General features: G+C 42.4%; 1 protein-coding gene across 1 annotated transcript in view; it reads right to left on the bottom strand.

The window, feature by feature from the left end:
* LOC126547235 (Ig-like and fibronectin type-III domain-containing protein 2) overlaps positions 1-16,019 on the bottom strand; it is a 97,596-nt gene that overhangs the window by 16,549 nt on the left and 65,028 nt on the right. Inside the window, exons 17-22 of the mRNA XM_055062831.2 lie at positions 15,815-15,977; positions 14,578-14,795; positions 10,896-11,241; positions 7,521-7,853; positions 1,840-1,968; positions 1,157-1,303 (exon numbers count right to left, since the gene is read on the bottom strand). Coding sequence (XP_054918806.2) covers positions 1,157-1,303; positions 1,840-1,968; positions 7,521-7,853; positions 10,896-11,241; positions 14,578-14,795; positions 15,815-15,977 — 1,336 coding nt within the window. The remainder of the gene's footprint in view (positions 1-1,156; positions 1,304-1,839; positions 1,969-7,520; positions 7,854-10,895; positions 11,242-14,577; positions 14,796-15,814; positions 15,978-16,019) is intronic.

Here is a 16,019-nt window from a genome sequence, read left to right as displayed (position 1 = left end):
CACACGATAAACAGGACGCGGGGTAATCTTCCCAACATATACACCCGAACACTGCACCACCTCACCCATAAATAGCCACGCGCTCATGCTTACATCTTCATTGTGATCAAGGGAGCCGTACGGGGCCCGAAACGTCGGTTCTTTATTTTTATTTCATTCTTGGCGAGTGCACGTTTTTTGGCACGATTATGTTTCCTCGCCAGACGAGTTTTCGTCGAACACTTGACTACAAAAGAGCTTTCCTGCATTGACAGTATACAAAATACCTTCCAGGCCTTTTCAGAGGCAGGTCCATATCACACCAATGCACAGAACTGTTTCAACTGCCTCAAAATTTTATTTTCACTATTGCCCTAATTGAAGGCCATATTTGCTAGCCAAAAGTACACTGGAATAAACACATCTTAAATTCATTGCCAAACACATTTTACATATATTTACTTAGCTACTCAAGATCTGTTGCTATAAATTAGCAACAGTCGGCACTTTATGAAATAGAAGACTGTTAAGGTACGAGAACAGCTTGATTCTCTAGTACTGTTACCACACATTTTAATACATGGAATCTCCTCATTGACAGACATCTTTCATCATGAATAACTCACACAAATTGTTTGGTCAGCTCTTTGAAATGACAGAACAAAGAAAGAAGTTCAAATGAAGTAAAATTGGAAATACTGGAGCTTTGTGATAGCAAATTAACTGACTAGCACAAAATTTTGGTGCTGTGAAAATCCAAATACAGTAAAGGTATTTCAAATTTCTGTACATTACTGCATAGGACAACCTGCAAACTTGCCTGAGGTGGCTTCTCGGGTGAGGCCATCAAATTAAACAATAATAATTTAATCCAGAGTCAATATAATCTATTAAACTATTCAGCTTCCAAGGTCAACAAGCTAGTATTATCATTATTGCTCCATTGTTTCTTGCACCTAATTGTAATGTTTAAGTGTTTCTGTTACAATGTGAAGGACTTCCTGACATTTTAATGCAACTATGCCATCGCATGCAAGCTGAACATCTAAAAATATCTGCTAAGAATGAAACTATGTTGTTGCATTCAGTGCATTTCTGTTGTGTAAGGGTTGGTAATTTCCTACATGAAGTTGAGTTTGTGTGCTTGCGTTTAGTCACATGATATCACTTGGCCTACCTTTTCCTTCTTCAAAGCAGGACACAATCTCTTTGGCAGCAGCAAGGGCACACTGTGTAGTCTGAAATACTGGCCTGCCGACACACCAGCGCAGGCAGCTTGAAGGGACGCCCTTGCTCCTGCAACACTGTCTGTGATCACTACCGTCTGTGTTGAAGAGAAAGAGGGGAAGGTACTGAATATATGTGTACCAATGACTGGGAGAAACAAGTCTCATGTGCAAGACAGTAAAATCATTATACCAAATCATGCAATCCCTATATCAACTGCATATAATTACTATAACATGTGCATATTACAGTCAACTATGTATTATTAACACAATACCCAAATGCCCCAAAAGTCAATAGTATAACACAAAATTAAACAAACATATTCCCCTAAATCTCAGGCCCTTAAAGTAGATGAAAGTGTTTAGAATAGAAAATGCTTATGCTGAAGAATACACATTTCTTAAAAACAATCTGCTGTGTAAAGTTGGGTTGTTTAGTTCCTTGAAAAAATTAATTTCAGATTAATAGAATACATTATGAAAATGTGTATCCTTCTTTTTTGGTCATACCTGCCTATCACAGTTAATAATTGTTGTGATTATTGACACTTATGCTTCTAAGACTTTTATTAGTTTCACAAATGTGGATGCTTTTATTCTGTGTATCAAGTCTGGAACATCATCAACTTACCAGCAGCACAGTGCATCAGCTTATCAAGTTCTCGAATGCACTGTGGCCTGTTGACGGCGAAATTGATGTCAATGTCAAAAGCACATGCTGTCATACATGGTGCTGACACGCCCAAAGATGCACAGCAATCTATGAGAAAAAAATTAAAGAAAGAGAAACAAGTGTTCAGTTACCAGAATGAGGTAGCTGCCCATGCCCAGTGCCACTTGCTAAGGGGTGTGGGCCATAATGGAATTCTGACTGATTATTAAAAAAAAAAAAAGGTTTCCAAAATATGTAATCTTTTTCTTATGAAGTCGACTTCCGTTAATTCGACCCGGTCGGGACCAACAAAATAGATCGAATAATCCGGCGGGTCGAATTAAACAAGATACAGGAAAAAGCCCAAATTACATCACTGATTCATTTGCCTTATTTACCCGATTCTAACACGCACACAGTTTATTTAGTTAGCTTCGCCGGAATACATCCGCGTTATGCGGCAAAGCATACAAACTTTGCGAAGGCGATTATGGTTTCGGTTTCGTGCCCGCGTGCACCGAGCAGGAAATTTTCGGCCCGATTTTCCCCCCCCCACACATACATGCTTGAAAATCTTCCCAGGGCGGGCCAAAAATGGACGTTTTCGACGAGAGATGACATGTGCTCAACGCATACCATAGGCGTATCTACTGGGGGGCAAAGTATGTCATTTGCCCCCTTCCCCCCTCCTCCCCCACTTTTGAAAGCGGGCACCTTCGGCTGCACGCTGGAAAGTCCAACAAAACTACAGCTGAAGCTAAATTTCCCTTCATAATAGAGTGACCACATAAGTGATGCTTTTCTTTACTACGCATCCCTTGCTTGGGCATCGAGGATTGTATTTTGTGCCTTCTCAAGACACCCTGTAATGGACGACGCGCGGGACTGACCATACAAACTCGTGTTGCGGACAGCGCCTGATGCTGAGCAGTTACTGCTCTAACAAATGTCAGCTTGCACAACTTGCATCATGCCCAGTTTTTTGAGACCGCTATTTCCGTATTTGAAAACACAATCAGCTTAGTACATTTAACCTGCAGGCGAAGGGAAGGTCCGGATAAAGTATTACAATCTGCCACACCCGACGACTGGTTTGCCTTACGGCATAAAATCGTTCATTTATCAAATGCTGGAACTATTTAATCTGTCTAGAGATAGCCTACATAGTGTTTCAGTCTCAGTATATTATCACCATAAACAATCTAATCAAACCTCTCACAGGTATAACTGTCGAATTTCATAGTGTAATCACAACTTCTCGTAGATATGCTCGTGACCTTGGTCGAATGTGCAGAGGCATTTCAATACCAATAAAACACTGACTTGAATTTTACCTAAAGGCATGTGTCACTTGACTTTCACGATTTCATTTTCAGGCTGTTTCTAAATAAGCGCAAGACTATTTACTTGTTTCCCAGCAGAAGAAAAAACAGCAGATATTTTGTATTTTGAAAAATGGAGGGCCACTTTTTGGTGACGTGTACCGAAAATTGAAAATTTGCACTGTGTAGGTTGCTTATGTGCTTTGAAAACATTTACTGAAAGGTCACTTTTTCCCGATTTTTATGTGTTATACTCGTCATTTAGTTGTTTTGACTCAGTATCCTCGGTAATATATATCTACATGTAGGGCATGGCGTGGGGCATGGTGTATTCAAAGTACAAATCAGTGTTATGACTGATGAGCGATAAATGTTTATTCTGTGTAGATTCATTACAGCCTTCGTAGAAAGTTGCTTATTGAAGCATTCCAGGGTGTCATACTGCCGCTAATCGAAATGTTTCCAAAACTCCCAAAATAACAGCATGAGAGACGGTTGAAATTCCGTGACATTAGAGAGAACATTATAAATGCAATGCGTTGCGAAACTTTCACTTTCCTGCTTTAAATGCAAGTGTTGTAGAATAGCCTACTAAACCCCCCCCTTTATCATGAGTTTTCATGCATCATACAAGATTCGTGGTTTATTTCTCCGGTGTCCTCTGGGAGATAAACAAGTCATCTTGTTTATATCTGGGCAAAATTAGGGGCATGGTATGGCCAATGTGTAGGCAATGTTCCAAATGGATGGGCTAAATGTTCGTTTTCCAGTAGATCAAGTATGTCTGCAAGTGGTCCATAGCATTATTAGTCTGTTTTACGAGTGGTGTAATACATAGACGGCTGCGCTGGCATAACTAGAACTGAGGCCAATTTTGCAAACATAAGGGGAACAATCCACCAAGTTCATGTGCAATGGTAAATGTATGTTGATCAAATATAGCGTTAAAAAATTTGTCAGCAACTGTTCGAAAGTATCGTGCTTGTTTCCCAATGTCCCAAGAGAACTCTGCCATTCATATATTTTATACTTTGAAGGCAGCATTTCAAGTGTTAACATTTCTGGATTATTTAGAAGCGTTAAGAATAATTATTGAACCCTCATCTTCTTAAGTTTTTTTTTTACTTCTTTCATGCGTGGTTTTTATGCATCTCGCCTGGTACCCTCACTGAAATAAAGGAGGCAGATTCGTTTTGTTCGGTGACAGTAAGGACAAGCTAATGGGTGAAGAGTAGGTGCACATGAAGTTCAAGATACATGGATAATTGTGGCTTTCATAATATATTAAGTGCGTATGCAAGCACTCTAGAGTGTTATGAGTATGCCTAACGAGTGGGAGAGAATTGAGGCCGCTGCCCTGGCAGAACTATAAAAGCCACCAAAACCAAATTTAGCGAAAATTGGTGGTACGCTATGGAAGCTCTCTGTGTGAAGTTATGTGTGGTTCGATCATACACAGCCATTGTAAAGAAATCTTATTCAAGTGTTAGAGCGTGTGATATAGCTCCTATCAGCTATGCTTCCTAGAGTCTCGACATAGCTGTACTTTACAACAGGTTTATACTTTGTGGAAAGTGGACGAGAGACATGGTAACTGGAATGTGCGACAAAATTGTTACGTTCCTGGTCCAGCTAGAAATGTTACAAATAATTACTGAGCCCTTGTTTTTTCTTTCCCTATTTTCAGGCCTCATAACATGTTCCAACTGGGTTTCAGCGATGTACTCGGTGAACTAAACAAGACATTTTGTTTATAATTGGCCAAAATATAGGGCGCATGCTATGGGGAATATGCAGGTAAACTTCAAAGACAGGGGACTAATTATGCAATTCGCAGCAAGTTACACATGCAAGCGATCCAGAGTTTTATGAATGTGCTTTGCCAAGAGAGAATTAATGCTGCCGCCCTGGGAGAACTGCGAACTCAACCGATACCAAATATAGCAGAAATTGAGTTGGGGGAGGGAGGACACTATGGTAAATGTTATGCGAAGTAACATGTGTGTTGATGAATTACTGGCCTTTTAAAAATTTCCAAGAAGAAGTGCTCCAAAGCATTACTTGGGGGCAAGGTTTCAAACGGAATTGTCATAAATAAACGGGCAACTTTTTTATAATATGCGATATAGTCACAAGAAACTGAAACTTTTGTAGCAACTGTTCGAAAGAAACAGCTTCGCTGGAAATCGAGTTGTAATTCTCGCAAGGTCGCACACATCTGTTGCCTTTTTTTCTTGTGAATATTGCAAGTAATTTATGCTTATTGTACACGGTTGCGTATAACCTCAACAATACTATTACATAAACTAGCTATACATTTATGATGTAGACTTAAACATCATGTACAATTCCTTGTTTAACTATTAGAATTGTTTGTAGCAAATGCGCATTTCTTATGTGCCCTGTGCTGCTGCTACTGGGCGGGATCCAGGACCTCTGTGAGGCACTCATTGCCTTTTGTCCATGTACCATCTTGACATTTTACATAGTCGCAAGAAATAAATGCAAATGCAAATAATTTTTCGGGCCCCCATGGTTCACCACGTGTGATTGATAAATAGGTCTATGTCTGTTAAAAATAAGTATAACTGACAGACGCATTTCCAGGTTCTTTCACTTACTGTAGTAGTAATTCACAATGTGTGTGTGTGTGTGTGTGTGTGTGTGTGTGTGTGTATGTGTGTGCGTGCGTGCGTGTAGAGAGAGAGAGGTCAGATCGTTTGCGGTTTGCCTCCCCGCTTGAGAAATAGTTGGTATGCCACTGACGCATACACTGTCCGCTAAGCTCCGCCGAGACAGACGCTGCCACTAAAGGGGTCGCTATCGGAGTCACCATAGGGGTCAGAGGCATGCATGCTCACTGGCCAAGTTTGAATTACCCGGCGAAAGCTAATTTTAGGATCAGAATAGTGAAAGTTTGGGTCCATAGACGTGCATGGGCTCTGGCATGGACCTTCGGTCGGGATCGAATTAATGGAAATCTATTGTAACTACATTATCTAAGCTTCTTTTCTACATGGTTTCTGCCATTGATGAGGCACTTGTAATACTGGGGCAAGAGTATTTAGAGCTTTGCATAATTGGCAAATGATGGTGCCTGAGGGGATTTGCCATGTAAACATGTTCCCTTTGATATCTTCTTATTTAGAAAAATTACATTAAATTGCGAAGCTTCTTTTCAGATGCAGGAGTAACTGAACATGCATGGAGAGAGTTACGGGTAACAACACAAATTTGAGTCAACAGTTCTGATAAAGTTTCTCTTGGACTGCACACACTCTGTTACGGCTCACTAAATATAGTCAGCCTCTCTGCTTTTTACTAATGCTCTTATATCTTCATTGAATTTCTTAACCCATCTGCTTACTACTTCGTAGTGTAGAGTGCTTCTCTGACAATAAATTCCTGGTGAATTCACTTCAATTTTAAATAGAGATAAGGACTACAAACCAAGTTTCAGAGGTTATGGGCTGATCATAAGCTTGGAACTAGTAAATACCACAGATGTTGCATTAGGATAATCTGATTGTTTTAAAATAGTGTTCAGTGACTAATTTCTGGGTACATAAATCTCAGTTAAAGACCACAATTTATGATGCACGTTGCTGTTGTATTATTCACAAATAGAATTTGTTCTTCAAACAACCCTCACATGTACAGAACAAACCAACCAGCCCTGTCTTGCCTTGTGGGAGCAACATCCAAGCTGCTACCACAGGTTCCACATTCCCTGATGTTTCAGCTAGGTCAAAATTTTTTAAATGCTCTACATACAGGTAAATGCGCTTAAAAATGGTGGCAGCTTGTAGCACTAAAATGCTACAGGAAGTTTGCAGTGTGCAACGAGTGTCTGTACAGCATTTTGTTGCTTTCTGCCATAGTGAAAATCCAGGTACGTTATTAAGCAAATGAATTGCTACACACACAAAAAAAAAAAGAGAAAAGGAAGAAAATGTTATCTCTCTATGGTACCCAAGAGAAAAAAAGTTGGCAGTTCAACACAATGATCTAGCATATTTCACTTCCCATTCTGTAAAATTATACACAGATGTAAAAAAAAAAAAAGAGAGAGAGAGCAACGAGCTCACAAACTACACCTCACCAAAGTGTCAAAGAAAATCAAGAAAACCACGAAAGCACTAGACAATGACTGACTGACAAAGGGAAACTTCACATGCCCTCTTGGAACCTTTGAAGTGCTATGTTGACGTAACATAAAAATGCCACAGCAAAAGACAATCAGCCTGGCAAGAAAGCTTGGAGTTACACAGCAAAGTTTTGATGAGGCAAGTAGACCTACAAATGACGTGTAAAGCACATTCGATGCAATATACTCACTGGTTGTGTTTCGTGCAGAACGTGGCATGACACCGAGCGTGACTGTGCCAGCCATAGAGCCATGCTGATTCTCTGCGGAGCAGAAATAGGCACCTGCATCCTCAGCCGTGACACCCTTAATGATCAAGTAGGACTGGTAGTTGTGTGGCTTCAGTGGGTCTGGGCTAGACCGCAGATCAATGTGGTCATTGCGACCGAGTGGACTACGCAGTTGCGAGTCCCGGTACCACAGGAAGCGAGGCTCAGGGTGACCCGATACTTCACACAGCAGCCTTGCATTGGCTCCCATCTCCGCATATGCCTTCTTCAATGGCACCATGACTAGTGGACTTGCTGCAGTAAGCAAACAGGTATATGTGCATTAAAGACAAAGAAACCTGTCTGCTTCAGATAAAGTGTGGTGGAACAAACACAAAATCATGCAAAACATACCGACAACTTTCTGTGCTTTCTTTCAGTGAGCAGGGAGTGTTACAGAAAATATTGCAATGTCCATCACAACTTTATTTTGCTAACAGCTCTACTTCATTCACTCTTTTTTATTTAATACTGCACACTTAAGACTATGTGACTGCACAAATTCAGCCAATACAAAGAATAACTGCAAAACTTGCAAAATACGAGGGTTGATCCAGAAATAAGGTTCCCATCAATTTTAGAAATAGACAGCATTGTTCATTCTCATAGAAATTTACATCACTGGAAAGATGAAACTTTTATCTATTTTTCTACATAATCGCCATCGTTTTCTACGCATTTTTGTAGACGGTGGTCCAATTTCTGTATCCCAATGTGTAGAACTCCGCTGCCAACCCGTTGAGGAAGCGTTTCACCTCTTCTTTGACTTCATCATCGCTCTGGAAGCGTTGGCCACTCAAATGTTCCTTTAACTTGGGGAACAAGTGATAATCACTAGGCGCAAGGTCTGGACTGTACGGTGGGTGGGGCATGACAGTCCACCCAATGTTTGTCAAAAGTTCCTGGGTTTGACGGGAGACGTGAGGTTGGGCGTTGTTGTGAAGCAGCGTTACACCGGCTGCCAGTCGTCCTCGCCAGCGGTTCTGGACAGCTTGCCTGAGTTTTCTTAGTGTTGCACAATAACTTTCTGAGTTGACTGCTGTTTCACGTTCCATGAAATCGATCAGCAGTATTCCCTTACGAGTTTGTTTGAACTTCTTTGCGACATGTGACTCTGGGTGACGCCACTGTTTGGATTTTTGTTTCATTTCGGCAGTGAAACGAAACACCCGTGTTTCGTCTCCAATAACAATGGAGTCCAACAATCCTTCCTTATCCTCTCGACACTTATGAAGAAACTGGCGAGCACAGTCAAGGCATTTCTCCTTGTAGTCTGATGTCAATAGCCGCGGTACCCATCGAGCACAACACGTGTGATACCCCAATTTTTCAGTCAAAGCTCTTTCCACTGTACCGTAAGAGATCCCAGGAATCTGAGCAACAAGTTCATGAATGGTGATCCTCCTGTTTTGAAGCACTTCACGTTGGACCATTTCAATAACCACCTCCGAAACTGACGGTCTTCCACTCCGTTCTTCATCGAGGACTTCCTTCCGACAGGCACTAAACTCCCTGGACCACTTTCAGACGTGTTGAACGGACATACACTTGTTGCCATAAACCTCTGTCAACTGACAATGAATATCCACGGGTGGAGTCCCTTTGGCGTGCAAAAAGCGAATTACGGAACGAATCTCGCACTTGGCGGGATCAACAATGGGAACCTCTATATCGGATGGCTGCTGAGCCAAGAATGAGTGGCGAAGCGAAGCGCAGCCGGGGGGAATCGAGAGTTGAGGAACAGCCGCGCACAGCAGTGTTGTCGGATTTCGTCTCACACCTTCCCGTGTGGCTGGAGCTCTTTGAGAAACTTATTTCTGGATCGAACCTCGTAAGAAAAATAGAGACACTATAAACATCGCTGGACCTTGTTGCTCTATGCCCCACTACTGTTTGCACTCAAACACGAGGTTGAAAAGCTGTAAGATCAAGGTAGTCGCAGAAATTTTATACTAGCTTTCTGTTTACTGGCATACTTGTTGCTAGCGTTTCTGTCCATAACATAAAAGTGCACAGCCAGCTGACCTCAGCATATGATTGAGAACTGCATGCCATTCACAGTAAGACCTCCATTGTTTTAGCAGTGAAATACTTTCAATAACATGCAATCAATGAACAATATGTATGCAGATCAACTCATTGTAAGCAGTCAATCAAAAAGCATTCAGCTTCAGTTTATTATTACTGATTTGGCAACACAGTAACTGCAATCATACCATAAAAACCACTTCAGTTTCATAAAGAACTTTAATTAATGTGGATAGTATACTTAGAAGAAAATTAGAATTTATGAGGGCGAATCAGAAGGTCATTGCTCCTATTTCGTATTTGTCAAAATAAGGTACATACATTACACTATTTTTCCACATAGTCCCCATAACGGTTCAGACATTTGTCCGATCGCAACACTAAATTTGAGATGCCTCTGTGGTAGAATTTGTCTGGCTGACTATGGAACCACCGTCAGACTTCACGGCCTTTTGCGAACTCACAACACCACCACCTCACACTTCTCAAAGCGAGACACCTTTCCCCATAAGTGGGCTGCATTTCCCTGTGGATTCAGGTGGCCGTTTGTCTCTTGCTGCACAGAAAACAAATCACACTTCGTTGCCTGTACGGCGTGGACGTGTGAAGCGCAACCGCTATTTTCAACAACCGACAGCAGCACCGTGCCGCAGAACTACTAGCAGATAAGGCCGGGCCGGTCCAAGAAAGGTCCACCGCTGGGAATGGATATGTTGACTTCACATTTACAGCCGTAATTTGACTACAAAAACATAGGGGCAAAGACTTTTTGATTCACCCTCGTAGTTGTTATTTTTTTTACCTAATTCAGCAACATTTATTCATTTTGGTTCAGCATTTGTTTAGTGGGCGCATTTGTGTGTGTGCCTCATCCTCTCAGATCGGAATTACCAGGTACAGGCCTGAGAAAAAGCTTTTTCTAAATTATAGGTGCACTCATACCAAAGGCATGATTCATAACCAGTCTCAGATGACTAATCACTTCATAGACAACTGCAACATCTGTAACAGTTTCAATAGAGTAGACTAATGTATATTAGAATAGCTTATTTTAAGGATAGCAATGATGAGCTTTAAACCTAGATTTGGTGCAACTTACTCGTGCTTTGCAAATGTCACAGGATTTAGCAAGATAGACACTCAGCAAAGTAGCATGGTGACACAGAAATCACATCACTGTTTGCAGCAACATAATTTGCACCACAGTTGTTAGGATCACAAAACTATTTTTTTACACTTTCTTCAGAGAAAAATGAACTTAGAACTTACAAATGACATGAATGTCCACTGAACTGTGGGCTCCATGCCCATAGCCATTGGTGGCGAAGCAGGACACTTTTGTGACATTGCGTGAAACCCGAGGCACAGTGATCGCCACATGATGCTGAGGCAACTGGATTTGCAGGATGCCATTTACATAGACTGAGACAGTGGGGGTTGGTACACCAACACCGATGCACATGACAGTCATGTTGACCCCTTCCATGATAGGCCCAGATGGGATGACTAGTGGCAGGTTCACGAAAGCTGGAATGGCAGCATCAGTCCAAGCAAGTACAGTCTCCGAGGGCAGACTGGCCTTGCCACCAGACATGGCCATGATAGAGATGGCATACTGCAAGCAGAGAGCCAGAAAGAAACATAAAAGCATTGGGATCTGTGGAGTCTCACCCGTGCTCTTGGGACAAGGGAACGACACCACAGTGGTGCAAACAATCACAAGGTCATTTATTGCACCTTTCATATACTAATGCTTGCTAGCTGAGTTGCTATCCACAAAACATGCTGATGGGTGCACAACGAATTGAGCATTCGAATGATTGTGCTCATTCATTCCGGTGTCTCGCTCCTAGGGCATGTGAGACAGTCTCACAGACGCATGGATTGGTGCTCGCGTAGAAGGTCCATGCTGCTTGCCGACCACGAGCAAAAGAGGAAGAGCCTTCTCCCTGTCATCCCCAACTGAACCCACCACTAGGCGGCATTAGCAGCGGAATAATCGCACAATCCCTCGTAATGCGCTGCAACCAGACCGACCGCCGCCGGCACTAAGTTACGCGAAGAAGCCAGATCACAGGAAACGCGAGACATGCGGGGAAAACAGCATATCAGAGGACACGTGAGAGTCATGCATCCCCACAGATTACAGAAAGATAACAGTACGTGTATGCATTCTTGGTAAATCTGAATAAAGTTTCAGTTGTGAGACAGTGCTTGTGTCGTGCACTCCTATCTTTATCCTTTGTCTTAGTGCTCGGTTTCGTTTGCTACCATAAACCAAGTACAATTAGCACAATTTTCAGTATTAATACACAGAAAGGTACCTTAAAGCTGTATTATTCTTATGTTCCAGAAATGTGCCATAAAACTGTATATATACAAAACACCTGTACGAAGCACACAGCTATAAATCCAAACATGTTGGCTAAGGGAGCACATCCAAGGTGGAACAAACTTCTACGATTAAGTGACATGTCAGCTACCTGTGTGGGAATACAAGGAGCACATTCTGCATTCACATAACCTGAAAGGTTGAGAATAATGCAACTAACTTTAAACCTGTACTGTACAGTGAAACTGTTTACACAACCTGTTACAGCCAAATCTCGATAATTCAAAATCAAAGAGGCCAGAAAATTTGTTCGAATTAAAGGAGGACTTGTTCTTGAAGTACTTGTGCACCATAACACGATGCACAAATGGTGCGAGTCGTGAAATATAAATGGCGCGCAAGCACATAGCGAGCAAGGACCATGAAACTTCCAGCGCCGGCCAATGCTCGCTTGCCGATAACGGCAGAAACCGAAACTTCAGGGAGCGGGCTACGCTGGCGCCAGGCCAGTGCAGAGGCGGGCACATTCGGAGGCCATCAAAGGTAAGGGAGTTACAACGGAGTTGAGAGGCAGGGCGCAATTGGCAGGGGAGAGGCAGAGGAGAGCAGTTGCAAGGGGGGGGGGGGGGGGGGGGGAGTTTAGACTCGCCATTGTAAAAAAAGTCACAGTTTCGCTTGAAAGGCGAAGCATTGATTGCGATATCAAATTAGTGGACAGCTATACGAAGCAAGGATAGTAGTTTTATCGGCCGTATAAACTTGCAAATATAGGCATATTAACTAAATTAACAAACATGGTGTCACACGCACACAAGCAAGCATGAACACATCTCACTCGATGACCGCGGAAACTCGCTGTCAAAACGCTGGCATGAGGAAATGCAGCAGCAGCAGAAGCAGCAAGCGAAGTGACATTCGTTCTGTCTGTCACTTCAATGAAAAATGATCGCCGAGAACACACAGCACGCAGAAAGCTACGAGCCGCCGACGCACCTAGACTCTGTCCCCAATGCAGATCGCTCACAAGATACGACCGCGCGACCGCACGCAGCCACCACATTCACAGTTGCAGCTGGAGTAGAACGCCGCCTCCGGTGCCTCGCAACATTAGGTGCCTCGCGCATGATGGAAGACAGCACTCTTTCTATTCGCATTTCGTACCCTTCGCGGGGGCAAGATTGAGCCTCAATCGTCGGCTCCCCTCACACTCTTTCACTTGCACATACAGTGTAGGGTGCGCGGCGATGGTGTTATCGCACTTGGACCTCGCGCGCAGCATTGAGGGGTCTGTCCTAAACTTTTCCTCCATGGCGGGGTCAGAGCCATGCTGGTCGGGGGTGCCGCCGCGTGATTTGGCGCGCTGCTAAGGGCATTGTCGGAGCGCGGTATGTTCGAATAACCTGTCACAAATGCTTGCGCGTTCGAATTACTGGCCGTTTTTGCCCCCTGGAATACACATAACTTTGACAGGACTACAGTGTCAGTTAGAATAAACCGGAAGTTTGAATTAAACGTGTTCGAATTAACGAGATTCGACTTTAGTTACTGTACAAAAATGTTCAGTTTAAGCTTCTTTATGATGTAATAGTTCTGCAGAAACCCGTAAGGTGGAGAGAAGAAATTAATAAAAGGAAAATGAGACATCCAGCCAAACGTAGCTAAGTGCTATGAAGGAAATGCATACGGGTTCCTCGAAAGAAAAGCTTCGTAGTTGAAGAAAAATTCGTCTTGGTCCGGGACATGAACCTGGGACCACCGCCTTTACGGGGCAGCCGCTCTACCATGGCAGGGCAGCCGCTCTAGCAGATGGCAGGCGAAGTCAAATTTATCAACAACTCAAAAACAAAGGCAAGAGTTTGACATAATAGTACTGTGGAAACCCACAAGGTGGAGAGAAATAATTAATAAAGGGAAAATGAGACATCCACCCAAATGTAGCTAAGTGCTACAAAAGAAACTCATTCGGGTTCCTTGGAAGAAAAGCTTTTGTCTCATTTTCCCTTTATTAAAGCTTCTTTATATATGACACATGTCAATCATAAGCCCTGTATTTGTCATTTATTTCAGAAGCATCCTGTGATGAGTGCCTGCATATGTTACAGGTCAACAGACCTTGCCTCACAGTCACAAGTGTGGCACAAGCCATAAGAAAACACTTCTCTCAATGTACAAAGAATTTACAGCTCGCAAATGTAGCAATTCGAAGATCAAAATAAACAAGAAGTAACAAATATGCTCTACTCCATTACATAAACAAGGTGAATTTCTATTTACCCTCAAATTTTCCTCATTTCTATGCTACATCATAGAACAAGGAAAAGTGCAAGTGTGCTCAAAATACATCATACTCTTTGCAATGTGAACCATACTTCTTTAACATGGTTGAAATGATAATAGGATGCACAAATCCAAAATTTTGTGTGGTACATGCTGAACGTCCAAAGAGTGCCACAAATGGTGCCTTCTACGACTAGCTGCGATGCCACATTATCTCAATCAAATGGAATTATGTAGAAACTGCTAGCTGCATGCACCAATAAATAAAATGTGCAGCCCCCCTTTCTTCCCCATGCTAAGTCATACAGCATTCTGAATTCCAGAACTGTTTGTGTACATTACCTGTGTATTGAAAGTCAGGTTCCCGATGATAACAGAGGTGTAAGGTGTCGCCACACTTGTCCAGCGGTTGTCATCATTGGAGACATTGACTGGTGCAAAACGAACGATGTAGGACAGGTTGGACTGCAGTGGCAGGTGCAGCGGTGGCAACCACTTGAGTGCAATGGCATCGACAGCTGCATGAAGCACTTCCACGCCATATGGTGGGCTCACCATACCTGTGCAACATATACGAATTGGTTTAGTTCTCTTTTGAAGGAATGTAACAATGTGAGTGGTCCATTAAAGATAAAAATTTGCAACACACATTTTAACAGGTTTCAAGCATTAAAACGCTTTCATTTCACATTAATACCAATGGCAAATGAAATAATGCCAAGAAAAACACATTTATAACTAAATGATACCAAACTCACTAGTAACCAATTATATTTAGCCTAAGACAATAGTTTGTATGTATATCTTGATGTGGTTACCTATTATTATTGACAATTTGTATACAGTTTGCAAGTCTAGTATTATATATTGCAAACAACATGAGGGCTAGTCCGATCATTTTGTCAAAGAATACTATTAGCCATATTATTACATATCAATGAAACTTGATATATAACCTCCATGTTATGAAGAATTGTCCAATGAAGCTAATGACTTGAAGCTAAACATTTCAACAGAATTGCCTGTCTCGTTGGGAAATTGATTAGGACTTTCAGACTGACTCCAACCAAATAACTGAATTTTAGTAGCCCGACGTTTCGGAGCCCATTCGGCTCCTTCTTCACGGGTTGTTCTTCGGAGGTCGCGGTGTGCAGCTTTTAAAGGGTCTTTTGTAAAGAAAGGAGGGGGGAGCATGGAAGGTGGGGAGACACTTCATAGACGGGAAGGGGGGAAACAAAAGGGGGGTGAGACGGCTGCCGTGGTGCTGGACCGCTGGGATGACCGGTGCTGGGGGTGCTTGCACCCCCGAAGAACAACCACTGAAGAAGGAGCCGAATGGGCTCCGAAACGTTGGGCTACTAAAATTCAGTTATTTGGTCGGAGTCAGTCTGAAAGTCCTAGTGAGTACACTGACTGAATAAATGGGAAGTCAAATGAAACAGTCATTTGAAGAGAATACATTAAAAGAATGCCAATAAAGCCATGGCACTAATGCTTCAAAAGTGTGCACATAACAACAATTGAAGTTAACAATGTCACAAAGCAACTAGAATCACCGAGAAGGAGCTTCACAACATACTTTGTATTCCCTTCTCATCGACGCCTTTCTCTGGTGTGGTGAGGAGGATGATAAGAGATGGAACAGAGAAACCCTGTTCATTTGCAGCCACCACATAAAAGCTATAACTTGTTTTTGGTGTCAGCTTATCCACAATGGCCATAGTTGTTGTCACATTCACTTCCTGGAAGAATCATTAAGAAGTAAATGGTACAATTGCAATGTA

This window comes from Dermacentor andersoni, chromosome 1 (assembly GCF_023375885.2).
Source record: "Dermacentor andersoni chromosome 1, qqDerAnde1_hic_scaffold, whole genome shotgun sequence".
Lineage (NCBI taxonomy): Eukaryota > Metazoa > Arthropoda > Arachnida > Ixodida > Ixodidae > Dermacentor > Dermacentor andersoni.
This window is presented reverse-complemented; position numbering and strand designations above follow the sequence as displayed.